This window comes from Dipodomys ordii, unplaced genomic scaffold (assembly GCF_000151885.1).
Source record: "Dipodomys ordii isolate 6190 unplaced genomic scaffold, Dord_2.0 Scaffold40, whole genome shotgun sequence".
Lineage (NCBI taxonomy): Eukaryota > Metazoa > Chordata > Mammalia > Rodentia > Heteromyidae > Dipodomys > Dipodomys ordii.
In genome coordinates this window covers 14,464,248-14,491,259 of record NW_012267256.1, presented here as the reverse complement: position 1 = coordinate 14,491,259, position 27,012 = coordinate 14,464,248, and the positions used below count along the sequence as shown (strand labels likewise).

The 27,012-nt window shown below is 43.3% G+C and overlaps 1 protein-coding gene across 2 annotated transcripts in view; it reads right to left on the bottom strand.

Annotated features, from left to right (window-relative positions):
* Positions 1–1,771: 1,771 nt before the first annotated feature.
* Positions 1,772–27,012, bottom strand: part of Rcl1 (RNA terminal phosphate cyclase-like 1) — a 49,867-nt gene continuing 24,626 nt past the window's right edge. The window contains exons 5-9 of one of the 2 annotated variants that reach the window (XM_013018477.1): positions 26,776–26,900; positions 21,661–21,786; positions 19,257–19,413; positions 14,106–14,209; positions 1,772–2,666 (exon numbers count right to left, since the gene is read on the bottom strand). In XM_013018477.1, the coding sequence (XP_012873931.1) occupies positions 2,516–2,666; positions 14,106–14,209; positions 19,257–19,413; positions 21,661–21,786; positions 26,776–26,900 (663 nt within the window). In that variant the 3' untranslated portion in view covers positions 1,772–2,515. The remainder of the gene's footprint in view (positions 2,667–14,105; positions 14,210–19,256; positions 19,414–21,660; positions 21,787–26,775; positions 26,901–27,012) is intronic. The other variant, XM_013018478.1, reaches the window with a different exon arrangement.

The window sequence follows — 27,012 nt, the reverse complement described above, 5'->3', positions numbered from 1 at the left end:
AGAGGAAACAAAGCTGGGTACAAGAGAGAGAGGGAGAGAGAAAGACAGACAGACAGACAGACAGACAGAAAGACAGATGGGGGTGGGGAGGGAGAAATTGGGATTGCAGGAGCTGAAGTATCTCCAGGACACACCAGCAACCAGCAAAGGATGAGTTCTATTCAAGGAATGGTATTCTCCTGATAATCTGAGAAGGGTGACAAGCAAGCTATTTAAATAAATGTTACATTTGTGAGCCAGGTATAGTAGTAATACTCAGGAGACAGAAGCAGGAGGTTACAAATTCAAGGCCATGCTGAACTACACAGAAAGATGGATCCTGTCCCAAAAGAAAAAAAAAAAGTTGTATTTGCCCTTTTTTTTAATAGCAGTAATATGGGCACTACTCCAGAAGCAGCTCTGCCAGACAGAGGGCTGGGACCCACCCCAGACACTACTGGGTTTTAAACCAGGAGCACATACCTTCTCTACTGCTGCTTATACCTACCACTCAACCGACCATTTCCACAGCTCATATCAAAGCACAGGAGGCCCCTATTTGGGGATGGCATGTTTGAACAATAGGAGGCCCCTATTGTTGGATGGCATGTAACAGTCCAAAGCAGCATGATGCTTAGCTCTCCATCTGAGTTCCATGTGGGCAGAGCTAAGCTAACCCAGTAGTGGTATTAAAACAATTGCAATAGCAGGGCACTGGTAGCTCACGCCTGTAATCCTACCTACTCAGGAGATTGAGATGTGAGGATCACGGTTCAAGGCCAGCCATGGTAGGAAAGTACACAAGACTCTTAACTCCAATAAATTACTCAGAAAAGTCCAGAAGTGGTGCTGTAGCTCAAATGGTAAAGCGCTAGCCTTAAGCACAAAGAGGCTTAGGGAAATCCTAGGCAGAACTCTTAAGATGACGATCCACTTACTTACAACCCTGGCTGTTCCAACACTGATGCAGATTCTCTGTGATCAGCTGGCCTTACGATAGGAAAAGTAGTCTCACCCAGACTATACCTGAGCCATTTAGAAGTCATGCTTCCTCTAGCCAACATCACAGAAAAGGTAGTAGATTAGCAGCATGAATCTGTATTCAGTGTTCTATTGTCGGCTATATAGTTAGAGGTAAGTGGAAATATGGAGTACAGCGCCTTTATATAAGCAGAGGATTGTCTACAACTGACAGACAGCCAAGAAATGGGAACTGCAACTCCAAATCCTGAATTTCAACCTGAATGCCCTGGAAAGCATATACCTTCCCAAAGCCTTCAAGTGAGAGCCCTTCCTTGCTGACATAATGACACCAGCCTTGTGAGAGACCACAGAGAATCCAATCTCACTCACCTCACGTCTAACCTCCAGGACTGTGAAAGGCTAAGCAGGCATTGTTATTAAGCTGCTAAGTCTGTGATCATTTGTTATGAATCAAAAGAACAAACAATATGGGAAGCTCTCCACAGAGTACCTGAATTCAGAATGGCCTGGCCTTCTAACTCTGCTTCCTCCTACACTCCCACATCCCAGAGAACATACCCTTTCCTCCAGCTCTTTTCACTGACAAAAAACAAAACAAAACAAAAAAGACAAAGACCACCCCCAGTGCAGGATAACATTAGACTTTTCCCTCTGCCAACTATAACCCAGCACAAACTAAATATAGAATATTAGATGGCAGAGGCAAATCAGTCCTTGGTCCTGAGGACTCCCTACACGCATTCTTGCCAGGCTCCAAGCCCTATCTCAGAACCATATTCAAAATAAGTCATGAGCCATCTTAAACAAGTCTGTCATCCACTTAGACTTTTAAATGATGAGATCTAATATTTTTCCATTATAAATATCCAAAGAACAAAAATACCCTTTTTTCAATTTTTTTTGTGGTAATAAGAATTTGCATGATGGGGCTATTACAAGAACATAATAAGAAAATCTATGGCACACCTGTGATACAGAAAATACCTAGACACATCCCTAACTGTCTTCTCCAGCCCAGCCACTTACAATGAATCACATGTCCTTGATAAACAACCCATTCATGAGTCCAAAGAAAAAAAAAAAAGTCCAGTATGGAAATTTCCGATATTTGCATAGCACTGCCTGATGCATATGAAACTTCCATATACCGTGGCATTGGTCCTTACGACGGAAAACTTTGGTCAAAAAGTTGTAAGTCCTTGCAGAAAGAGCTGTACCAGGCTGCCCATGCATGCGTGAGAGCCACAGGACAGAAGGCCAGAGATGGATGTGAGCTAGAGGAAACACAGAAACACTGTCCCAGTGAGCCTTCCCCCAGGCTGGCCAGGGAACTCTGGTTGATTGAGTCTCTGAAGAATATTAACAGCACCAGAGAAACAGCTGGAAAATAAGGTGTTCTTGATTTGTATTTGCGTGCTGACATTTTCAGTAGAAACTCAAGAAAGTCGTAATATAAGTGGCTCTCCTGTCCTGGGTTGAGTGGTATGGATGTGGTCCCTTTGGTGTCCTTGGCAGCTTCTGCTTTGTCTGTCAGCCTTCTCCTGTGAAGGTGTCACTTGAGAGTCTTGCTAAGGTTCGAGAAGCCAATGCCAACACAGGTCATCAACACTTTGTCCCCACCCTTGAGTTCTTCACCACAGGGTTTGGTTTCAATTTTAAACATAATCTGGAAAAAGCTCTTCAAGTGCCGCAAAAACTCTATCCTACAAATGAAAACAACAAAAAAATGTTAAAGGAGTCATTTGTAAAGGAAAATTCTCCTTCCTCCTCCAACTTTAGAATCCAAGCTTTGCCATTCCAAGACTTAACAAAGATGAAAATGAATAACTTCTAATCAGAACCGATTTACTAATGGCTCATGTTCAGCCTGCTGGTTTTCAAAGAGAACACAATGCAGCAAGATACGTTTAAATTAATGACAGGTTAGAGTTTAGCACATGACATATTTAGTCCCACACAGCTGTTAAATACAGCGATAATTCGGAATGGCCTGTGCGCAATTTATTCTTCATGATTCACAAACACCATGAAGCTAAAAAAAAAAAGTCAGATACTGGTGGTTCAGGCTTATAATCCTAGCCATTTAGGATGCTGAGATCAGGAAGGCTACAGTTTGAGGCCAGGTTGGGCACACACACTCCCCGACCTACCAAACCAAGAAATAGCCAGGCACAGTGGCATATATCTGTCATCCCAGCTAAAAGGATCACCACTCCAGGCCAGCTCAGGTAGATAAGCAGATTGAAAACCAGGGGTAGAGCCAGGTAAGTGAGATCCTAACTCAAAATAATCAGTGTAAAAGAGCAGGAGGCAAGTGCCTGTAGAGCAAGCTCATACCCTAGAAAAGGAATAGAGTAGAAAGAACAGGGTAATCAAATAGGCAGGGTGATTATCTCTGAGGCTAAAACAAATTCATTCCTCAACAAATGCTACTGGACAGATGCTCACTTGGTACAGGCATTATCAATGTGGGTGCTGGGGTTGCTGCAGCCAACTGAAAATCCTTAGCTTGAAGATTTTAATCTAATGGTGTAGATGAAATGGCAAAGTTCAATATTCTTGAAAGGATCTAAGAAAATGAAATATAGTGACAAGGGGAAGAAGCAGGGGGTTAACAGTAATCATGCAGATTTGGAAGGACCAATAGTAAATAAAATGTCAGGGAAGGGCGCAAAGCGGTCATGGCAGGGTTTTGTATAATCCTGCCTTAACACTGAAGGATGGCAGCAACCCTAAAGACATTAGGATAGACTGCAGTGTAGGTATACCGCTTCTAATGGGCTGCCCCTGCAAACTAAGCACTGCCCTCGTCAGTCTGACTCCAAGACTCACCTGGAGAATTCATTAACACGGGTTCCTGAAGGTGCTGACAATCAATTTGCAACCAGCAGGAACACAGTAGCCATGCAAAGGAGCGCATGCAAACATGTCCCCTCCCCAGCCCTCTATTACAATTCTTACCAGGTACGTTCAGCAAACACTGACTTAGTGAGCAGTGACAATCTGTGCGTCCACAACAGAGTATACAGAGACCTCACGTTATGCCACCTCCCAAGCAAACTAGCCAAACTCTCTACTGCAGCCACCTCGCTGTCAACCTAACTGTACATGGAATCCATCATTTAAAAGACATTTTAGGGGCAGGGAAGGTGGCTCCGTGGTACAGTGCTTGCCTTGCATGCATGAGACCCTGGGTTCGATTCCTCAGCACCACATAAGCAGAAAAAGCTGGAAGTGATGCTGTGGCTCAAGTGGTAGAGTGCTGGCCATGAGTTGAAGAGCTGAGGGACAGAGCCCAGGCCCAGAGTTCAAGACCCACGACTGACAAAAAAAAAAAAAAAGACATTTTAGTCTTTGTAACAATATTGGGATTTGAACTCACAGCCTCACCCTTGCTACAAAGGTGTTCTAACACCTGAACTATGCCTTCAGTTATCTCTCTCTCTCTCTCTCTCATCATGGCTGGCCTATTAACATTTCATGCTATAGCAAGGCTGACAGTTGGGCGCCATCACACCCAGCATTTTTTTCTGGGAGGGTGTCTCAAGAACCTTTGTTGCTTGGGCTGGCCTGGAACCTTGATTCTTTCTATCTTAGCCTTCTGTCCAGCTAGGTGGACAACCATTTGAGGAGCCTTATTTGAAAAAAAAATGGAGGACAGCAAGGTAGCTCCTACCTGTAATCTGACTACCAGAAGTGGAGACTGGAAAGAATATGGTTCAAGGTCACGCTGCTGAGAAAAAGCCACTATCTCAAAAATAAACAGCAATGTGCTAGTGGCTCACGTCTATAATCCTCACTACTCAGGAAGCTAGGATCTGAGGACCAAGCCAGCCCAGGCAAGAAAGTCTGTGAGAGTCTTCTCTCCAACAAAACACTAAAAAGCCAAAAGTGGCTCACTCAAGAGGGAGAACACTAGACTTAGGCAAAAAAGCTCAGGGGCAGTGCTCAGGACCAGCACAACAACAACAAGATGACAACAATAATAACCAGAAAAAAATATTAGGGCTGGAGGCAGGGTTTGGGGGTACGATGCCAGCCTAGCAAGCTCAAGTCCCTGATTTCAAACCTCAGTGCTATCAAAATACATACCATGCATACAGACAGATGGTACACAGAAGATCAGTGGAACAGAACTGTCAAGATATAAATAAACTCACATGCTTAAGGGCAGTTAGATTGGGAAGAATAAGCTCTTCAACAAATGGTGTGGGAACATACAAAAGAATGAAGTTTGGGACCAGATTTGTGTCTGAAGTAGTAGAGAAATTTAGTGCTTTCCTCACATCCAACACAAAAAATTGATTCGACTAGCTCAGAGACCTAATTGTAGGAACTAAAAGTAAGTATAAAACTCATAGAAGAAAACAGGAATAAAAATCTTCATTACTTTGGGTGAGGCAAGAATTTCTTAAATGTGTAATTCCTTACATTAACATTACAAACAGAACAATGAAAGAGGGAATAAAAAAAAACAAGAAACTTTTGTAACTCATATGTAACTTTAAAAACCAATTAAAGGGGGGGCTGGGAAGATGGCTCAGTGGTAGAGTGCTTGCCTTGCATGCATGAAGCCCTGTGTTCAATTCCTCAGCACCACATAAGCAGCTGAAGAGCTGAGGGACAGCGCCCAGGCCGAGTTCAAGCCCCTTGACTGACAAACAGAAACACAAAAAACAGCAACAACAAAAACAAAGCAATTAAAGGATAGCCAACATATCTAAACTGGCATTTCCTGAAAGAGGTGAATAGCCAACAGACTCAGTATCATTTTGTCATCAGGGAGCTGAAAATCAGAAGGTAGGTGATCACCACTTCATACCAAATAGGTTGACTACACTACAACAGCCAGCTGCTAACAAGGAAGAGGTGAAGAAGTGAGACTCTCAAGCACTGTAGGTAGGTAGGAAGGTAAAGTGCTCAGATGCCACTGGAAACAATCTGGTAATTCCTGGAAATGTTAAGCAGTGGGTTCCCATAACTCAGTAACTCCCCTTTGAGATTCACCCCCAGAGAAATGAAAACATACACGCCCACAAAAAATGATACCCAATCATTAACAGTACTACTCATTGCATTTATGAAGGAGCAATAACCCAAATACCATTGGGATTGCATGAATGGACTAATACCATGCGTTCTGTCAGTTATTCAGCCCAATGAAGTACAAGGATGAGCTTTGTGAACAGTATGCCAAGTGAAAGGGACCACGTTTTGTATGGTTCCATTTATATGACATGGCCACAGCAGACAAATCTATCACCGAGGCAAAAGGCAGGCCAGTGGGGCTGGAGAGCAACCATAAATGGGCACAGAATTTCTTTCCGGGGTGATAAAATTTTTCTAAAATTAGATTGTGGTTGTGGTTATACAACTCTGTAAATATTCTAAAGGCCGTTGAATTGTATGCTTTCACAATAAAGGTGTTTAAAATGTACCAAAATATACTTACGGAGTCACAAAAAGGGGAGGGGAGGAGAGGAGAGGAGAGGAGAGGAAATACTCAAGAGTATATATACCACACTAAGTACAGAGCCTACTGCATTGACTGTGTGTCTCCTGCTGCTGCCCTTCTGGTTCAAAAGAGGAAAATGACAGTGAGGAGGAAAGGAATCCCAAACAACCCACAAAGATGGGCTGAAATGACTGGCATGTGAAGGGCTACCAAATGAGTCAGTAATACCTACTATCTACCATCGCAGTTACTAGGGGTGGGAGAGGACTAGAGATTGGATTACAGCCAATGTTAGTGAGACCTTATCTCAAAAACAAGGCAAGTGTTGTGATGCACACCTGTAAATCACTCAGGAAGGAAGGGGTAAGAAGATCATATTCTGAGGCCCTATTTGAAAAACAAACGTAAAAATGAAGATCTGGGGTGTAGCTCAAGCAACAAAACATCTGCCTAATATAAATATGAGGCTCCTAGAATCCCCAGCACCACCAACAAAACAGAAAATCCACACTTCTTTGCTTTCCCTTCTATCTGGGAAGGAGTGAACTGATCTTTAGAATAGCATCCACTGGTCAGCAATTCTACAGTCTTCCTAGCCATGCCTACACCCCTTTCCCTCCCTTCTGGGTATTCAAAAGCATTCTGTTCTTGTGCTGCCTAATTCAATGCCTATGTGTAGTTGTCTCTGTAACTACCTCCCCTCTAACCCCCTGCAGTCATGACCAGATTTTCTACAGCTGAAACCCATTCTAAAGCCCTCAACAAAAGAGACATCAAACAGAATTTAGGAGTTGGAGGTAATTTTGAGAAATGATTTCAACATTCTCAGCATTTAAGAGAAGTCTGCTCTCCCCCTGCTGGCTTCCTCTCTTACTAACCAAGAGAATTTTTTTTCCCTCTTTTTTTCCCCTTACTCCATTTCATCTAGCCTAACACCCTGTCCCAGGCAAAGAAGAAAACAAACACATCAAACTCAAAAATAAACATCTGTGGGCCAAACTTGCAGCTGACAGCAACACAGAAAATGGCAGCCAACTCATCCACGCCTCGGTCTTGTAAGGATAAAACATCGTGTTCTCTCTTTTCTTGCTTTGGATGAATTCAAGCCCAGGGTGCGATATTCTCCCAGGGCCTCACCCAGCTGCTTCACTCTGAACCATTCCGCTGTGCTCAAGCACTCAGTCACCCTCCCCAGCTGGCAGGCTTCCTGGCGGCCTCAGCTTGCTTGATCTCTTGGAGAAGGGTGGGAACACAGGCCTGAGTGTTACAGACCTACATATTTGTAGCTTTGGGGTGTTTGTTACCTTTGGAACAGTTAGAAAAAGCACAGTCAATGTGACTTTTAACATCATGTTCTGCCAACTCTTTGGTCTGCCTGAGGAATGCTGGAGGGCAGACTGGATTAAAGTACGAATGTCTTCCCCTACGCCCCAGCCCTTTCTCTTTTTGTCTCCTAATAACTAGGATGTTTAAAAAGCCCAAAATGTGCCAGATGCCAGTGGCTCACACCTGTAATCTTAGCTACTCAGGAGGCTGACAGCTGAGGATCGCCATTCAAAGCCAGCCCGGTTAACTACCAAAAAAGCCAGAAATGGAGCTCTGGCTGTACCAGAAGTGGCAGAGCACTAGCCCTGAGTACAAAAGCTCTGGTCCATATGCTTTCTCTGCAACCTGCAGCTCTGCACCCGGCCTACCAGGTTCACTACACTTGGTGCTCTTTCCGTCCCACACCATAGACTACAGAGTCACATTTCCTAGATACAACTACCCAGCCACACGAGCAGGAAAGGTCACCATACACTGAAAGTAACTCTGTCCTTCCACAGATGGCCACCCCCACACAGCCATTAATAGCTTCTCTGATGAGCTTCTCTGTTACTCTTGTATGAAGGATTTTAATTCCTAACTTGAAGAACTACATGTGTAATGAGCCACTGTTTAAGATCAAGTGATTTGTTGGCAAAAATTAAACAAACAAACAAACACTCCAGCCTTTTCTACAAAAACCTAATCAACCTGAAGAGAGCAAGCTTCAGAGATTTCCGGAGCAGAGGAATTTTTTTTCCCTCTGTATTTTCAAAAGGCAGATTGTTACCACAGCTGTTGGTCAAGAGGTAAATGGAACGTGGCCATTGAAGCCCAAGTGCCCAGGTCTTCCCAAGCTCTGCCCTTTCATGACAGCCTTTCTCTCCAGGTCCCTTTCTGAATGGGGTGGAGGGAGCAATCATGGGGCCAACCAAGCTGCCTGGTTATGGGACAGAGTTTGGGCTATCTGCGTATCAAGTATACGGAGTTGCATGGGAGGCTAAGAGGCAATATCTGGGGGCAGGAAAAGAATCTGCTTGATGTATCTCCCTCAAGTCAGCATATGACAGCTTTAAAATACATTGCTGGTGTTTATCTATAACAGCTTTTCCAAAGCCCAGCTAACTTCCACTGCAAGAATGACATTATTAATATCAGTTACAGTAGCAACAAGAAACAGAACAAGCCTAGCTATATTGGTGGGCCACTGGGGTGTCCTAGCCAAGTTTAGTCAGAAAGTCACCGTGAACAAATCACTGAATTCTTTCTTACTGTAAAGTAAGAGTATCATGCTGGGTGCTGGTAGTTCATGCCTATAATCCTAGCTACTCAGGAGGCTGAGATCTGAGGATTATGATTCCAAGCTAGCCTGGGCAGGAAAGTCCGTGAAACTCTTCTCTCCAAATAATCACCAGAATACTGAAAGTGGCACTGTGGCTCAAAGTGGTAAGAGTGCTAGTCTTGAGCAAAAAGCTCAAGGACAGTGCCCAGGCCCTAAGCTCCATGACTGTGTTAAAAAAAAAAAATGTACGAGTATCATTTGCTTTTACTATGTGGCAAATATGTTCTAGGCTCAAAGGTATTGGAGTATCACAGTCTTTGTAAATGTAGAACTCACAAAAGCAATGAAGACACTGAATCAGGTGAGCTTCATATGAGTGGATCAAGAAACTCTGATCAACTGCAGTTGAACGAAAGGGCTATAGTTCCAGAAGGAAGGGGGGGGGAAATGGCATAGTTTATGGTAGACTTCCAACTAAAGATCTTTGAGATCACTTTCAACAGAATTTGAAACAAGGTCTCTCCTGGCATCCTGACTCAGGCAAAGCTTTTGAGTTCAACAGTAATGGATGGAAGTCCAGTTTCTGCCTAAGAGGGCAGTGGCTAGTGGGAGCTAGCTGGATGAAATCAGCCCAGCTCTGGAGTGTGACATAACCTCTAACTGAGCACTTGTTAAGTTGGAGCACACTGCCTGCTCTCTCACTCCCAAAGGTTGATGCGGAAAATGAAGAGTCAGGTAATTTACACAGAATTTGGGGACTGGGAATGTACCCTGGAATCGTACAGCATTAGCCTGTCATCGATCTCCAGCACAACAGGGAAAAAAGAAAACAACGTATGACACACAGTAGTTCCTATGACTATATTAAACACTTACCTTTCAGGGATAGCAAATAAAGTGTATGTAGTGTGATCGGTAATGTGACGGGAAGAATTTAAGCAGTTAATGGATACAGAATTATAAATAGCTGTGTAGACAGATTAGTAGCTGACTTCAGGCCTGAATTCACCCAGAGGGAGTTTACCTTCTCATGTTCTAAATGACATGACTGAGAGACTACACTGGGGCAGGGCAAGAAGATGTCTGGTGCAAACTAAGGAAGAGCACTGAGCGTCTGAGCTCATTTTAGCTTAGGACCACTCACGTTAGCTCCGGAGAAGACTGAGGCTCACAGATGCCGAACACCATCTCAATCTCCTTGAGGCTCTGTAGGAGAGCCAGAACTCAAGTTAAAACAGACTGGACCCCAAAGCCTGTGCACTAATAGCCAGTCTCTTACTATAATTTCTGAAGGGCCTCATGAAGGTGTTCGTTGATAGGTACTTTTCTTACTATTAACCTAACTTGTTTTATTTATTTAATTTTTTTGGGGCCACTCGTGGGGCCTGAACTCTGGGCCTGGGAGCTGTCCCTCAGCTCTTCAGCTCAAGGCTAGCACTCTACCACTTGAGCCACAGTGCTACTTCCGGCTTTTTCTGCTTATGTGGTGCTGAGGGGTTTTAAATTATATTTTTATTATCTGTAAGTAGTTGTACAAAGGGGTTATCATTCACCAAATCAGTTTATAAATGCAATGCATTCTGGCCAGTGTTACTCCTTTCATTCTTCTCTCCCAACCCACCCCACCTCTTCCATTCTTAGTTTCCTAAGATATGCACTGAAAGTCATGACTGCGTTCTCCAACTTTAAAATAAAGTAAAAATACACACTAAATTGTAAACTTAAGCCATTTGAGCAGGAGATAGAAGCACCAACTATAAAACATGTACAAAAATTCATCAAATATATCAGAAATAGATGCTCCATACAATATTGTGTTATCCAATACTATTTTAGTCTTCTGAAAAGAATTCCCCTAGCCTTCCTTGGAAATTTCACATATAAAACTTAGCTTTCTTGGGCAGAATACAGAATCAGCAACAGCAGCTACCTAACGCAAGAGGAAGAGGAAATAGAGAAAACAGGGAGGCACGCGGAGACCCACACTTTCCAGCTTGAAAGCCACACTGAAAGAAAAAATTCCAGTGTTCTGTAACTAGACATTTAAAGAGCTATTTATACAAATCCAAGCACGTACAAACTGCCAGAAGAAATACATTCTTGGTAAAACCAAACAAAGTTTTGCTTCTGCTTTTAGAAATGGGAGGTTCCACATATGACATAAGAATATGATTCTTGTGTCCACAGCTATTGAATCTAAGTAGAATAAATTGTTTCCTCCACAATGGTCCCAACCATGGAGTCCGTCCCACTTTACCTTTGACCATTCTTACAAACAGGATGTTACTTACACCTACACATCCCACCTTTAGTCCTCCTCTATGATTAAGAGCAAACCCTTTTTGCTCTTAATGATACAAGTTTCCTGAAAATTAACTCACTTTCCTCTCCATGTGCTGGCTTACTACCAGATGCCAAAGGACAGGTTGGAGGTGTCATTTATTCAACACCAAAGGGAGACACTGGGGAACAGGGACTTGAACTGGAGGGATAATAAACAGGCTTTGGGGAGGAAGGAAGAATAAGATGAGAGAGGAAGCCAGGAGCCAGTGGCGGCTCACACATGTAATCCTAGTTACTCAGGAAGCTGAGAGCTGAGGAGCTTGAGTCAAAGCCAGCTCAGGCAGAAGTCTAAGAGATTCCCATCTCCAAATAGCCAGCAAGAAGCCAGAAGTGGAACTGTGGCTCTGTGGTAGAATGTAAGCCATGAGCCAAAAAAAGCTATGGGAAAGTCCCCAGGCCCTCAGTTCAAGCCCCAGTAAACACACACACACACATACACACACACATACACACACACACACACACACACACACACACACACACACACACACGGGAATACACCTTTTCACCCTGAAGCAGGTCCTCAGAGGGTAATTTGTCTGTGCCCTAGGACCCAGTCTTATACCATATAAGGGGGTTACAGTTACATGAGTAAGGTAATGAGTACACGTCCTACCGAGCAGTTACCCCCTTTGTTTTTCCCTTACTATTACCCTTTCCCTCCCCACCTCACCAACTCCTCCCCCCCCCGCCCTGCCACCAACCCCAAAATTGTAAAGTTCGTATTCAACATAGTGTCTTGTATGTCTCATTGTTATACTGGGTCAACCTGTATCCTTGTTTCAGTATTTTGTTATTTTCCCTTCCCCTGTCCAAATTAGAAAAATGTATATACAAGATGCAGGGCACCAGAATCAAATACAGTGACAACAAGGGTTGTACCATAGGGGGAAGAATATACAAAAGAAACAAAAAAATCACATAGTACATTAAAAACAACAGCAACAAAGAAAAAACCTCTTGTGTCCATATCTTGGGGTTCATTTCTCTTAGCATCATCTTATATATTCATATGTACATAGCTTTTGACCTTTTCTGTTTGTCTGTTAAGATTATCTTAGACATATACTAGTTATTGCAAATAAGGGAAACAATGGGAACTATGTTCCTTTGGATCTGGCTTACTTTGCTTAATATTGTTCTATTCTTTTAATGCTCTGTTGAGAGCCCACCATCCCGAGATGCTGCAATTATAGACTTCTGGAAGAAAAGACATTGCAATTCATGTTTGGTGAAGGGTGCACTGAAGAGAAAACCATCCAGTCACATCTTGACCATCTCCAGTGAGACTGCAGACTTTAATAGAAAGATGATATACAAGGCCCTGGAGCCAAACTGAAAAACTCCAAAAGCAAAAAGACATGTCAAGAAAAGAAAAACTTATATTCCATTTTCACATGATGTTCTGCCAAAACCCATGCCCTGAGACCACACAATTTGAAGACAGTAAGTCCTGCTGTGTGGGCTGTGAGGCCTGCTGCTGTCCTTGAAGCACAGCTGGGAAAAGATGCGGCAAAGAAGCTGGCTGGACCCCGAGTGGGAACATAGCCACCAATCACTTCCACCAATAGCCAATGGGAAGTCTAGCTCCACTTGGGGTGCCGTACTCACAGCCCTCACCAGCTCCCCACACATTTCACTGCCGTGTCTGTTTGAGCAATGTTGAACTGCTGGTGTCAGTGTGCCATTTAGGATTGCTCAACTTTAGGTTTCCTGTCCTGTGAAATACTTACACAAGTGATCAGGAGGTAACACCCAGCTTACCATTTCCCTGCTTATCAATTTTCCCCACTGATAACCAAATGTATTCTCTCCCATTTTCCTGTTCCCCAAAAACCTCCCACCACCTACACCAAAAAATAATAAAACCTCTAAAACAATCCCTTTGTGGCTCCTGGTTTCTAGGCCCTCAGCCTCTCCACAGTCTGCTCCTCTTTCTCAACGTGATGGCACCACCATTCTTCAGTTATCACAGTACTGTACCTTTCACGTATACAGCATCGGTACCATGATAACCGAAAAAGGACAGTTCAGTCTCACAGCTAGCCAGCTCCTCCTTCTTTTCTTCCTCCTCCCTCAATCCCAGCCATTTAATCATCTGCAAGCACATGAGCACATGTTTGCACATGTGTGCAGGCACATATATCCGAATTGAAGCAGGCTGCTTCCAGCAAACTCATTTACTTACTACCCATGGAATTGCTTCTTTCACTATATACTTTATAACTCAAGTTTCCAAACTAGCTGTGCCAGCCAGTTAATATACTATCAGCTGAGACAAATGGACAAGCCCCAAACCACAGCAAATGAGACTGCTAAGGCAAAGTGGACTTTAAGAAAACAGAGAGAGTCAAGGGAAGGGGTGATATTATCCAAAAAGAACTGTAGTCATTACCTGACTTATGTAACTATAACTATAACTAAAACTAAACTAAAACTAAGAACACAATCCAAGCTTAGAGAACCAGAAGCTTACCTGTAAAATAGGAACAAAACTGAAAGCACAACTCAAAGAACCGCCTTGTATCTATCATGCAACTTCAATCACACAGGAATGATGGGACTTTTAAGGAAAGCAAGGAAGGCAACAATGCCTGGGTTAAACACCAGGTTCACAGTAGCATTTGCTGCCTCATGTAAGTGAAGCAGTTGAAGCCAGTGATCTGATGATAGAACACATGCACCACAACTCTGTCATTTTGTGCAACTGGAAAAGTAAACTGCACAGAACAGCGAGACTGAAAGGAACCAACTTACGTGTAAGGGGAAAGTGGTCCTAGCAGAACTTTGGAAACATCCTGCTGTCCAAGGGTCATGAGCAGTAGGGCCAGACTTTGGTTGGTTGAGTCCACACACCCACCCTGTAAACACAAACACTTTAATCTTTGTACAAAGCAGAAAATGAAAAGAAAAAAAAGGAGAAGAGGAACAAAGCCATCCAGAAACATACACTAAGAATATCAGAACTCACAGAAAAGCAGACTACAAAAATAAAACAGAACAAGGAGTAATGAGACCAATCCTTATGCCAACTAATTGGAGGTAGTTAAACAAAGTTAATCCTAACAATGATCACAGCTGATATCAGTATGAATGCAAACATTTAAATATCTTAAAGTGTAATGTACTGAAAAAGGATACTTTCCCTTTTATAATCCAAGCAACAGTGGATATCACTTTACTGAATATAACCAAAAACAGGAAAAGAATAAAAAAAGGCAGAGCCAGACATTGGTGATTTACACCTGTAATCCATCCCAGCTACTCAAGAGGCTGAGATCTCAGGATCCTGGTTCAAAGCTGGCCCAGTCGAGAAAATCCATGAGACTCTTATGTCTAATTAACCACTGTAAGTGGAACTGTGGCTGAAGTGGTAGAGAGCTGGCCTGGAGCACAAAATCTCAGAGATAGTGACAAGGCACTGAGTTCAAGCCCATGACCAACGCAACCCCTCTCCCCCCAAAGGGGAAGAATTTTCATAGGTTGTATAGACAAATCTAAGGGTTAAGTAAATAATGCTTCCATTTATTTAATCTGTCACAAAAGAACAATATCTGACACTGGAAGGCCTTTTCCTTAAGGGCCTTATCACTACACTTATTCTAATACACTCAGAAACTGTTCACATGTTCTTAACTTTTCTTCACCTCTTATGTGTGCCTTAAAACTGGAAGACGTAAAAGACTCCTTTTTCTTTCAAACCAGTATACAGAACAAGTCTTTCCAAAACTTTCTCCTGAGGCACAACTGCTTTAATTGTCTTTCTTCCTCCATTTTTCACTTTTCTCACCATTTCAGCCAGTCTACGTATATGTATTACTAGTATTTAAGTTTGTGGCTTTAAAAAAAAAAAACCACCATAATTTCTGATCATTCTTTCTGAGGCTGATCTACAATCTAAATTTACATTGTACAAAGTATAAGCAGGATGGCCTAAACTCTCAACCTATTTTGCATAGATCAGAATGAGAAGTAGTTTCTGACCATCAATCGTAAATAGAACAGTTGCTAGGTTAGACTTGCTTATGGGGTACACTGCCCTTCTTATGGGTTACACTGCCCTGCTATTTTAAGTGCACGTAGGGTGTGTAATAACTCAGTTCCAGGTGCAATCACCCATTCTCTGACTGTCGGACTTCAGTGAGTAGTCCTGACAAGGACATAAGAAATAAGGAAGTTCATTCTATTACTAATCTTTATGAAATTCTATTACTATCCCCAAATTACTTAAGTTAACGAAGGATGGAGAACATCTTTTTCACACAGCAAGATTCAGGACAAAAGTTCCTTTTCCATACAAAACAAAAAGCCTGCCCAACAAACCAAACTGTCCTGCAGATCTTGGCCCCTTATACAATTGCCTCCTGTCACTAAGCTGTTACTGTACCACGCTCAACTGATTTATGTTCGGTATTGGAGCAATATTTCAATACAATAAATGCTTTAGGGTCTCTGGACAGTATGGAGGAAGAGGAGACTACCAGATGTCAAAGGACAGGTTGGAGGGGTCATTTATTCAACACCAAAGGGAGACACTGGGAAACAGGGACTTGAATTGGCTCTGGAGGGATAAACAGGCTTTGGGAAGGAAGGAAGCACAAGATGAGAGGAAAGCAATGACTTGGGGCCAGTGTGGCGGACAGAATCAAGAAGCCAGCCTCTGGACAGCACACACAACCTCAGCAGGGAGGAGGAAGGGTGGTCAGACTGAAGCAGGCCTTCTCAAACTGGGTCAGCCACACTGACTTTATCCCAGAAGCCAGCAGAGATCTCTGTACTCAGGAGTGAAGACGTAGAATCTGTGATTGAAGGAGATTCAGACGGAAAGGATACTGGAGAGGATTTGCGAAGACCTTCCACTAAAGGAGATGGAGAGAGCAATCTCTGAGGTGAGGTGGGGAGGCAGGAAAGCAGGACAATAGGCAGAGCAGTAAAAAGGATGGAATCTGAAGAGCAGTCCCGGGAAGCCCAGTGCAGAACAAGAGGCTGTGTTAACCTGCAAACAGGAGGAATTCAGTCAGAGGCTTAAAACTCTGCACAAAGCGAAGAGTGCCTTCCAAGGAACTGAGTTTTATTACTCATTTAAAATTCATGTCTCATCATGTACCTGTAGACAATTATTCAAAAAATAAAAAAAGGGATGAAGCACTTTTATCCTTCTACTAATTAGACATCACAGACACACAAAGGAAGTTTTGCAAATGACTAAACAATGTTGGCCCAAGAAATGTAAAATGTTAAAAAGATCTCAATTAAAGAAAATAAATAATGAAATGAACTAATTCAGACTGCATGTTTCTTGTCTTGTATCCGACAGGCCTGTCCTTTTACCCTGAAGTAAATAATCTGCTATTTATGGAAATGCAAAACCCAAATCCCAGCTGTGCTGGGTCCCACCCCTCCCCCACCACTGAACGGCCCTGTGATGGGATGCTTTCAATTTTCCCAAGACCTACTTAAAAAGGACAGAAGTGTCCCTGCAGCCAGAGAGAGGACCTGGGAAAAGGAAACTGGAGGAAGGAGCCTAAGAAACAGACAGACAGACAGACACACACACTACAATGGGCAGCTGACAAACTTCATAAATTAACTGGCAGAGTAACTGCCCCACCATTTACTCACAAACTTTTAGCAATTATTCCTCATCTTTCCAAAGCATCACTAAATTTAACATCAGAAAATGAGTTAATGCAGCACTAAAAACTGCAGCGGACTTGACTGCGCAAGACCTGTGACAGGACATGTCCTGCGGCAGATGACATTTGTTCCTCCACCATTTCCCGCTGGTTCCCAAACAGTGGCAGGCAGAAGTCTGCAGCTGCGTTTCAAAGGCGGCTCACCTTTGGTGTTTTGTCTCCCAATTTTTAATTCCATAGATATTAAACAGATGTGGGCATTTTAATTAATTCTGAGAGTTCATTCTCTCTAGCACCACCTTTCAAGGTTGCTGCTTTGGATTAGGTTGGCGGGCTGTGACTGTCAGCTGGCCTAAATTGTGAGGCCAGTTTCAGGAGTACACAGATGATGAGCCAGGCTTTTCTTTACCACAGCAAATTAATGAACTGACGCAGTGACCAAAGAGTAGGTTGTAAGAAAAACAAAGTTACCTCTGTATCCTTTAACTGGACCTTATTTTTACAGTCCCAAATGTGCAATTTTGCTATTTTAAAAAGGACAAAACAGTTTTACTATTTTAAAAATGGACAAAGTCAGAGATGAGTGAAAATTATAAAGAAATATACATAGAAATGGCAAATATGAAGTCTGCAGCTCCTCATGGACAGAGATGATTAGGAAGCATTATATACTCTCCAACAACAAGCCACCTGAAGAATAGTTCTTGCTAGTGTTCAGTTGAAGAATGTGGGGCCCTGCAAACACAGAACAGAGAAACAACCATCTGTCTCAGAGCCTGTCCTGGACTTTCCCTATGGAAAACGCGAGGCACAACCAAGGCAAAAAAAAGACAGTAACATCGTGAAGCAGGTGTGTGACCCTCCCAAGCAAATCATATAGATCTTAGAGCACTGTATTTTCAGTTAACCTCATCTTCATCTTGTTGGTATCTCCGTCTCCCACCATTCCTTCCCTACTTTTGGTCACCACAACTACTGAGGTGCATGGATGATCAACACACGGTGGCCAGGGAGAAAGCAGGTGACCTAAGTTGCTTCCTACCACATAGCCATAGAAACAAAACAGCTACCAGTTCAAGTCTGTCTTCAACGATGTGTCAACCTTTGTCTATCCCAGTTCTTGTTCTTTCTATAACCCCCCTACCACACTATACCACAGGCCTGCCTCCCTGGGCTTTTCTAATGTTCCAGAAAAGCCTGAAAAACCTAGCCTATAGACATTTTATCTTTGAGTCAATTATCACATACAAATTTAGATTTCTAGCGTCTCTCAGAGTTTTAACGATAGCCAGGTGCTGGCGGTTCATGCCTGTAATTCTACAACTCAGGAAGTTGAGAGCTGATGACTGTGATCCAAAGATAGCCCAAGCACAAAAGTCTGAGACTCTATCTCCAATTAATAAACAAAATAGCAAAGCTCAAGTGACAGAACCTCAGCCATGAGTTAAAAAGCTGAGCAAGAGTGAGAAGTCCTGATTGTTCAAAGGCCCAGTACACACACACACACACACACACACACACACACACACACACACACACACACACAGAGGCTGAAGGCAAGGATACGTATGGCAGCAACTAGTAAAACAGGGAGATGGTACCCTCTCTCGTGAGGGATCATCTCACCTGCTTCTTGCTTGAACTCAGCACTGGGTGCTATCCCTGAGTTTTTATTACCGTCAGGACTAACACTTTATCACTTAGAGCTACAACTCTACTTCCAGTTTTCTGGTCAGTTAATTGGCGATAAGAGTCTCATGCACTTTCCTGCCCAGACTGGCTTTGAACTGTGATCTTCAGATCTCAGCCTCTTGAGTAGCTAGGATTACAGGTGTGAGCCACCAGTGTCCAGCTCACCTACTTCTTTTTGGAGGTTGCTTTGGAGGGCTAGTGGAGGATGGGGACAGGGGGAGGAGCTGTTTTATTTTATTTTTCATCCCAGGATTTGAACTCTTCATCTAACGCTTCTGCTCACTGGCTATCGTTTTACCACCTGGGCCATGCCTCCAACGCCTAGATTTTTCTTTTTAACCTTCATTCCCATCTGTTCTAGTTCTTTCCTCTGTTCCCCCATTCATCACCACGTATCTGCTCTAGATCCCAACCCAAGAGGGACTGGATGCCTTCTTCTTGAGCAATTCAATCAACTAATTAAAGTGTTGCATGCACAGGCACAGGTTAAGTCTTTGGAGAGGAATAAGAATGACAGACTTCCGATAGCTTTTTCCTGGTTGTTCCTTTTCCAGCACCTAGGAAGCGGCTTAGGACATACCCTGTAGATTTCTTCCAGCAGCAGCTGGGCACAGTTCCTCCCGAGGTCCTCTGGAAGCACTGCTGCTCCCTGACCCTGGGGGTTGGAGGCGAGTTCAGCACTGAGGAAGGTGCCATTGGTGGTCTCAGCAACCAGTGACAACCCAAAGCCTGGAGATCTGCAGACACAAAGGTTCAGATGCTGAGTAGGTACAGCACATATACCAGCAGGCAGAAATCAAAGACAGACATCTTTTGGATGGCATTTTATCCTAAGGCTATATATCCTAAGGTTATATTAAGCCTTACCAGACTGCCCCCTAGTTTACACTGGAAATACAGCCTGCTGTATAAGGCACACTCAAGAGAGATGCAAAGTTGACGCCACTTGTCCTACAAACCCTTCTCCCTCCCTCCAACCCGACAACCAGTAGGACATGATGAAGTAACATCAACAGGGTGACCAGATGGTGAGCAGCTACTTCGTAATTACAAACCAAGCACAAACTTACATCATGCGTTGGTTTTTCTATGTAATTTTTCAATGGTGCATAGAGTTAATGGCCCACAAGTCTACATCATTTCTCATTGTACACTTTGACCCTTGTGTTAAGATTTCCACTCACCATCAGCAAGTATGAAACTTGATCGTGTGCTAGGGTCGCTGAGTCACTGGCACTATAAAAAGCCACACCAGTTGGTGGCAGGCAGCGAGGCCTCCTGGCCTGCTCTGCTTCAGTCCTGCCCACTTTTTGGTAAGGATAGCGATCAGACAGAAAGGGAACCTTTATCAAGATCTGACCCGTCAGACAGCAGCTTCTACTGTAACCTACGCTGCCTCAACCTTCTGTAATCTCCTCTATAGAAAATAGTTGACACATTAATTAATTCTAGACCCAAAGCCAAAAAGGCAGGGTAAAGCCAAGGTTAGATTTGCAGGCACCATTTCTGTAGCATCCACTATGTGCCAGAAATCATACTGTTAGCTTACATTCAGGATTGCTTCATATGTACAATAACCATGAGGATGCAAGCATTAGTACCATCTATGAACAAATGAGAAAAAGACTATTGATGTTTAAGTCAAAGGTATGGGCTCTTCCCTGACCTTTCTAATCCCCACAGGAAGGGCTAGCTTTGCACACAAATCCTTTCCCAACTGTAACCTCTGGTACCTCTTTTCTGTTGCTTTGGACTCTGAGTCACCACCATGTGTCTGAAATCACCTTTATCTTTCTATTGGGCCCCAAAGGTCAAAGATTCCCACTCACTCAATACTCCTCCCCGCCTTCATTTTTCTTCTTCTTTTTTTTTTTGAAAGTTTTAGCAAAGGTTTAAGTTAAAGAAGGGAGAAATAGAAAAAGAGAAAGATTCATGTCCTATTCTTCATGCAAAAAATAGGAATTAAAGAATCTCACCCTTACTCTGACCTTCTTGCTAACTCATAAGAACTAACCTCAGACTCTGGGAGTCTTACTGTTCAGAGATAAAACTAACAACTTCAAATTCAAAACATTAAAAAAAAAAGATGTCATTACTTACCTGAGAATGATTTCACAAAAAATTAAAACAAAACCCACAAAGAAAAATCCACGAATGTGGCCAAATATAAATTGTTAAGCCCAAACAACAGAAAAATACACAAGTGTTTTACTGTACTATTCCTCCCATTTTTCTATAGTTGGAACACTTTTTTAAGTAACGAACATGATTTTAATTGCTCTCTAATATCTCAATCCTAAATACATAATAAGCTCAGTCTAAAACAGACATTTGCATTAGATAGATCACCAAGTTCTTCTATTTTTGTTTTAATTTTTCTTATTTACAATGGTCTTAATTTTCTAATATTTCCAGTGCTGGAGATGATACATGTTAGAAGTTTATTTAAACTTCTACTTAGTTTTTGTTCGTTTGCTTTGCTGTTACGGTTTGGGGTAATCTTGAACTCACCATCTTCACGCCTCAGTCTCGCAAGTGGTATGACTGGAAGTGTGCGCCACCACATCCAATTTTGGTCTACAGGTTAGCAAAAGTTTTAACAAAACCAAACTCAAATCTGCAAGAGCAACTTCCTCTACATATACATATTCCCACAGATACAGTGGGAAGTTAATTTGCATTAGGTAACAGCAATTTTTTTTCTCTTCTTGGAACAGAGGACAAATGGGATTTAAAGTAAAGACATTGTTTATTAATAGGTAGGTTTTAATTGTCCACAACTCAAGATCTAACCCAGTGCCAGCCACTGGGACACTTTCCATGTGACAGCACTCAAAAAATGCCTATTGGTGACTACAGCAACAAGTCAGAAGGAAATTTATTTCTGAAATCATTCTTCCTCTGTAGCCCACCCTTGGAGCTGGTAGTTTTACCTTCAAGTAGAATAAGGCGCATGAAGTAAATTCTAAAATTCAGATACTTACTTCCCAGAGTTGAGTCCCTTCATGTGGTCTGTGTAAATATAGATATCAGGTATGAACTTGTTGAGGATGCTCCTTGCAGACTCCACGATGCGGTTGGCCATTTGAGGCGACACACGCACCGAGTACCTGTAGCCTAGAGTTAAGGATATAACGTTGCTTGGACCTCAAGCAGAGAAGCTGGCAAGGATTTGTCAAACTATCAACACAAACCAGGACTTAGAATTCCATACGATTCCAGCTATATGTAATTGCTTAACTTTCTAGTACCATCACTCAACTTTTTTATTTTTTTGCCAGTCCTGGGACTTGAACTCAAGACCTGAGCACTGTTCTTGAGCTTCTTTTTGCTCAAGGCTAGCACTTCTACCACTTGAGCCACAGCGCCACTTCTGGCTTTTTTTTGTTTATGTGGTACTGAGGAATTGAACCTAGGGATTCATGCATGCTAGGCAAGCGCTCTACCACTAAGCTACATTCTCACTCTCAACTTTTCCCATTATTATCCAAGGCCCACATGCTCATAGTAAGGAAAAAAAAAATCTAAATGAGAATGGAAAGTTTAAATTCAAGATTCTTCAACGTGGACCCTAACTTCCTACCCATATTTCCTTTCTCTAGAGATTGTCCAACGGAGAAGGCACGGAGACACTTGCCTCTTTCTGCAGGTATCTTCCTTTAAAGGTACCACATGCAAGAACACCTCTCTATTCCCTGTCCATTTCTGTGGCTACATGCACGAAGCCCTTCAATAAGAACCTAAAGCTAGGATATACTCTTCCCTGGGCGGAACCTGCCTGTCTCCTGGTGTGCTAACATTTAGTCAAAGATCAAGGTGGTTACTGTTACAAAGTTCTAAACAGTTTCTCCCTCCCCCACCCCGACTCAGAGCCTATTTCCTATTATTTAAGCATCACTCCACTTGTGGGTAATACAGACTCCTCCACCTGCTAACTTATGGTGAGGAAGAATGATAATTACTAGCACTTCTACTATATGGCACCTGAGAAAAGGAGGAAATTACTGGGCACAAGTGTTTGAGGAGATAGAAATTATTATACTTGAAAGCAACAACACATGCTAAATTTAAAAAAAAAAGGACTGTGCACTTTCAGTGTGCAATGTGTTATATGATCAAGAGATGGCTACATGAAAAAATACCAAAAAGTGACCTTCCCTCTCTCCCTATACAGACCCACACACCGCAAGTGTGTCTGTGTGATCTTCCCACCGCAGCACAAATGCTGGAGGATTACGATGAAGAACACTTTTCACTTAAGCTGAGAAACAAAACTGTTGTACAAGGAACTTGACTAAGCATCACATCCCGAACCCTTCGCAAGCTGAGTGAGTGTCCCAGAGGCCAGCGACCCTCCTCCATCTTGCCAGCCCGCTGTGGACTACACAGCATTTGTCCCCTGATATCTTTATTTGATTTGGTATCCTTAGCTCCTTCCACCTGTTCAGCTTTACCAAATTCTCCCACCTCAACTATCTTCCCCTCTTCTTCCAACCTCGAATTCCTCCTCTTTCCCCTGAAGCCCTCTCACCTCTCACTACAATCTCCACTTGAACTTACCGCACGTCTCCCTTCCCCTACACACACCTCGTTCTTGCTCTGAAAGACACCACACACTCCATAAGGACAGCGGCTTGACTGCTGCATCCCTAACTCTGATGCTCCTACTTTTATACTCAGAAATGCTCAATAAATATTTGACTTGACTCAAAAGGACAAAACTGCAATGGGGAAAGAGCAAAGAATTTTTCAATACACAAGAGCTCGGTTACATCACCACCAAATTGTACTTTTGACCACAGGCAGTTTAGACAAACAGTCCTGGGTCTCAGATGCTTTGGACTGAGTGGGTACCTCTCGGCCTGACATTGCCCACTTTCCTCAAGATAGCACAAGAGATGCCATTATCATAATCAATCACATTTATGGCTCTCAAAAAAAAAATTTTTTTTTTGGGTCCGGTCGTGGGGCCTGAACTCTGGGCCTGGGCGCTGTCCCTCAGCTCTTCAGCTCAAGGTTAGCGCTCTACCACTTAAGCCACAGCGCCACTTCCGGCTTTTTTTTTCTGCTTATGTGGTGCTAAGGAATCAAACCCAGGGCCTCATGCATGCAAGGCAAGCGCTTTACCATTGAGCCACCTTCCCAGCCCCCCCTCAAAATTCTTTTACGTATATTATTATCACTTTATTTTATATGTGGAACAGGCCTATGGTAAGGGTCATGATTCCTAGTTCCAGGGTTTAATCTAAAGTAAGCCTGTGGGTTGCAGAGCTAAGTTACTTGCTCAAAATTCAAACGATTTGGCTTCAAAATACATATTCCAACTGGGCATTGGTGATTCACGCCTGTAATCCTAACCATTCAGGAGGCTGAGACCTGAGGATCGTTCAAAGGATGGTCTGAAGCCAGCCCTGGGCAGAAAAGTCCACGAGACTCTTATCTCGAATTAATCACCGACACACACAAAAAAAGGACAGTAGAGCTGTGACTCAAGTAGTAGAGCATTAGCCTTCAGCAAAAGAAGCTCAGAGACAGAGACATAGGCCCCAAGTTCAAGCCCTAGGAATGGCAGGAAAAAAAAATTCCAGCTGCTCTGGAGGGGATGGCTAGAAGGACCGCAGTTTGAGGTCAGCCTGTGCACAGTTAACAAGACCCCATCTCAACAAACAAGCTGGGCCAGGTGTTTCTTACCTGTAGTCCCTACTTACATAGTAAGCCACAGGTAGGACTACAGCCCAAGGCCAGCCAGCCAACCCCAGGCAAAATCTGAAACCCTATCCAGAGAATAGCTAAAAGTAAAAAAAGGATGGGGGAGGAGGACACAGTTCACCTGGTAGAATACCTGAGCAGCTATGTCCAAACCCTAGTACTAAAGAGAAAAATGTAAAACCTATATTCTGGCTTCATCATTTAACTCTTACACATGGGATCGTGAGCTCGGGGACAGCACCACAAAACTAACACAGAATGTTCTTTCCTCTTCCCTCCCTCCCTCCCCCTCTCAGCCCCATTAGGCAATAAGGGAGGATCAGAGTGGGTGGCATTCAATAAAAGGTAACTACTGTGCAATCACAGCCAGCAGCCAACACCAACTCCCTCTAGACTCTGCCAGTCAGTCTTCGACTGGGAGGGGAGGGGACGAGGGAGATTCGGTTAAAACCACACTTCTCCCAACTTGAGCCCTCTTAGAGGAGGGGAAAAAAAGAAGACGAAGAAAGGCCACCAAGCTCAGTCCAACAGTCAAGCAGCCTTACACCAAAAAGAAAGAAAGAAAAAGGACAAAAGTGAAGTCTTTTCCAAAGGCAGCTTCCCCCCACCCCCATCCCACTGCCCCCCCAGGCTCCAAACTTGGCAGGGAACGTGCTAATTCAGCCCACATTCCTTTGAGGTGCTTGTTTAATAGTGCAGCTCTGCTGACCAGTAGTTGGAACATTGGGCCTCTAGACAGGAGACTGAGCAAGTGTGGCATGTTGACTTTCCTGGCAAGCAGAGAGGAAGCTTCTACCAGTGAGAGAGGCACCAGGGATGGTTCAGGTATTCCATCCAGGGCTCAGAAGGGAGGGATGTAGACTGACCTGGCTGGTCTCCTGCAGATGCAAGGCTCCAATTATACAGCCAGGAGGAATCAGGGAGCGACAAAGCTGCACCTACAGGGCCAGGCTACCAGTCTTCCAGTTTCTAGGCACCCCTCTATAAAGCCCCCAAGACAGCCTTGAGGATGCTCTCAAAGGATCGTTCACAAGACTTGGAACAAAGAGCACACAGTTACCCCAATATGGTAGCCTCCAGGAGAACCTATGGGACTGTGATTTTTAAAAAAAAAAAACAAAAACAACTAGCATTTTGGGCAAGTGATTGTGAAAAATGGAAAACACATGGTGACGAACTATGTTGGATATGGAGGTTCCCTGGACGGTGGACCTAAGGCAGCAATCACGAGATCCACCTGTAAGTGACTGACACAGATCTGTAGAAATGGCGTATTTGGTTTACAAAATACACATCTAGTCTCATTGCATTTCTATTACTTCGTAGTCTTCTCCATAAACTGTTCCAGCTGCAAAGAATACTAGCAAGAGTATCACCTGAGGAAGTCATCTGGGGGGCCCAGGACAAGCGCCACTTCTCAACCTGCCCGCAATCTCCCCTACCTTCCTACAGGGCCGAGACTTGAGGTAAGTCCCAAGACAGCCATGCAGAGAACACATCCAGGCAAGTTTATTCTATATTCCTGTAGATTTGATGATATACTCTCTCCCCCCTCTCTCTCATTTTATGTTTTCTTGATACCGTTGTGGTGCTGTCTTTTCTTTTCTTTTCTTTCTGGCAACACCAGGGTTTGACCGTAGGCCGCAGTTCTCACCTGGTTTACTTGCTCATAGCTGGCACTCTAACCCTGGAGTCATTCCTCCAGCCTTGCTTTTTGCTGGTTAACTGGAAATGAATTCTACAAACTTTTGTGCCAGGGCAAGCCTCAAACTGAGATCCTCTGGATCTGAGTCTCCTGAATAGCTAGGATTATAGGCATGAGTTACTGGTTGGTGTCTAGTTACAAGTTTCATTTTTATGTCAATAAGTGCTCTCTCGAACTATAAGGCAAAGAAAAAGTTAAAAGCCTAGCTCCAGATAACATACTGATAGGAGAAAAAGAACGAATCAACCTAGTCATACTAAAGCATAAAAATACAAGCACTGTGCCGGGCATCGGTGGCTTTTATCTATAATGCTAACCATTCAGGAGGCTGAGATCTGAGGGCTAAGATTCAAAACCAGCTCAGGCAGAAAAGTCCGTGAGACTCTTAGCTTTAATTAACCACAAAAAAAGCAAGACGCAGAACTGTGGTTCAAGTGGTAGAGCACTACCCTTGAGTACAAAAGCTCAGTACCCAGGTGGAGTTCAAGCCCCAGGATTAACACACACACCAATAATAATAATAAAGCATTATATTCAACTAATAGTTACAATCTCACTGTTTCAAAAATGTTTCCATTATTGTCTCAAATTTAACCGTCCTAGGAAGAAATAAAGCCGTTAAGTAAGTCATTCTGATCTAAGTGAGGCAGAAAAGAATGAGAAATCTAAACCCATGTAAGGATACGCCATTCCTCTAATTCGTTTGATTTTTCCTGGATCCGTGAGCTGAACAGGCTTCAGAACCTTCCTTACAGGACAAGAGAAAATCACTTCGCCGCCTCCTCCGGGAGGCATTCCACGTCGTACAATCTGCATAAAATGGGAGAGGCGGAGGTGAAGAAACTGGCTAGACAAAGACACAGCGGGAGCAAAGTGAAGTCCCCAGGTGCCAAACTGGGGAAGGTTTTCTCCATGGCTCTTC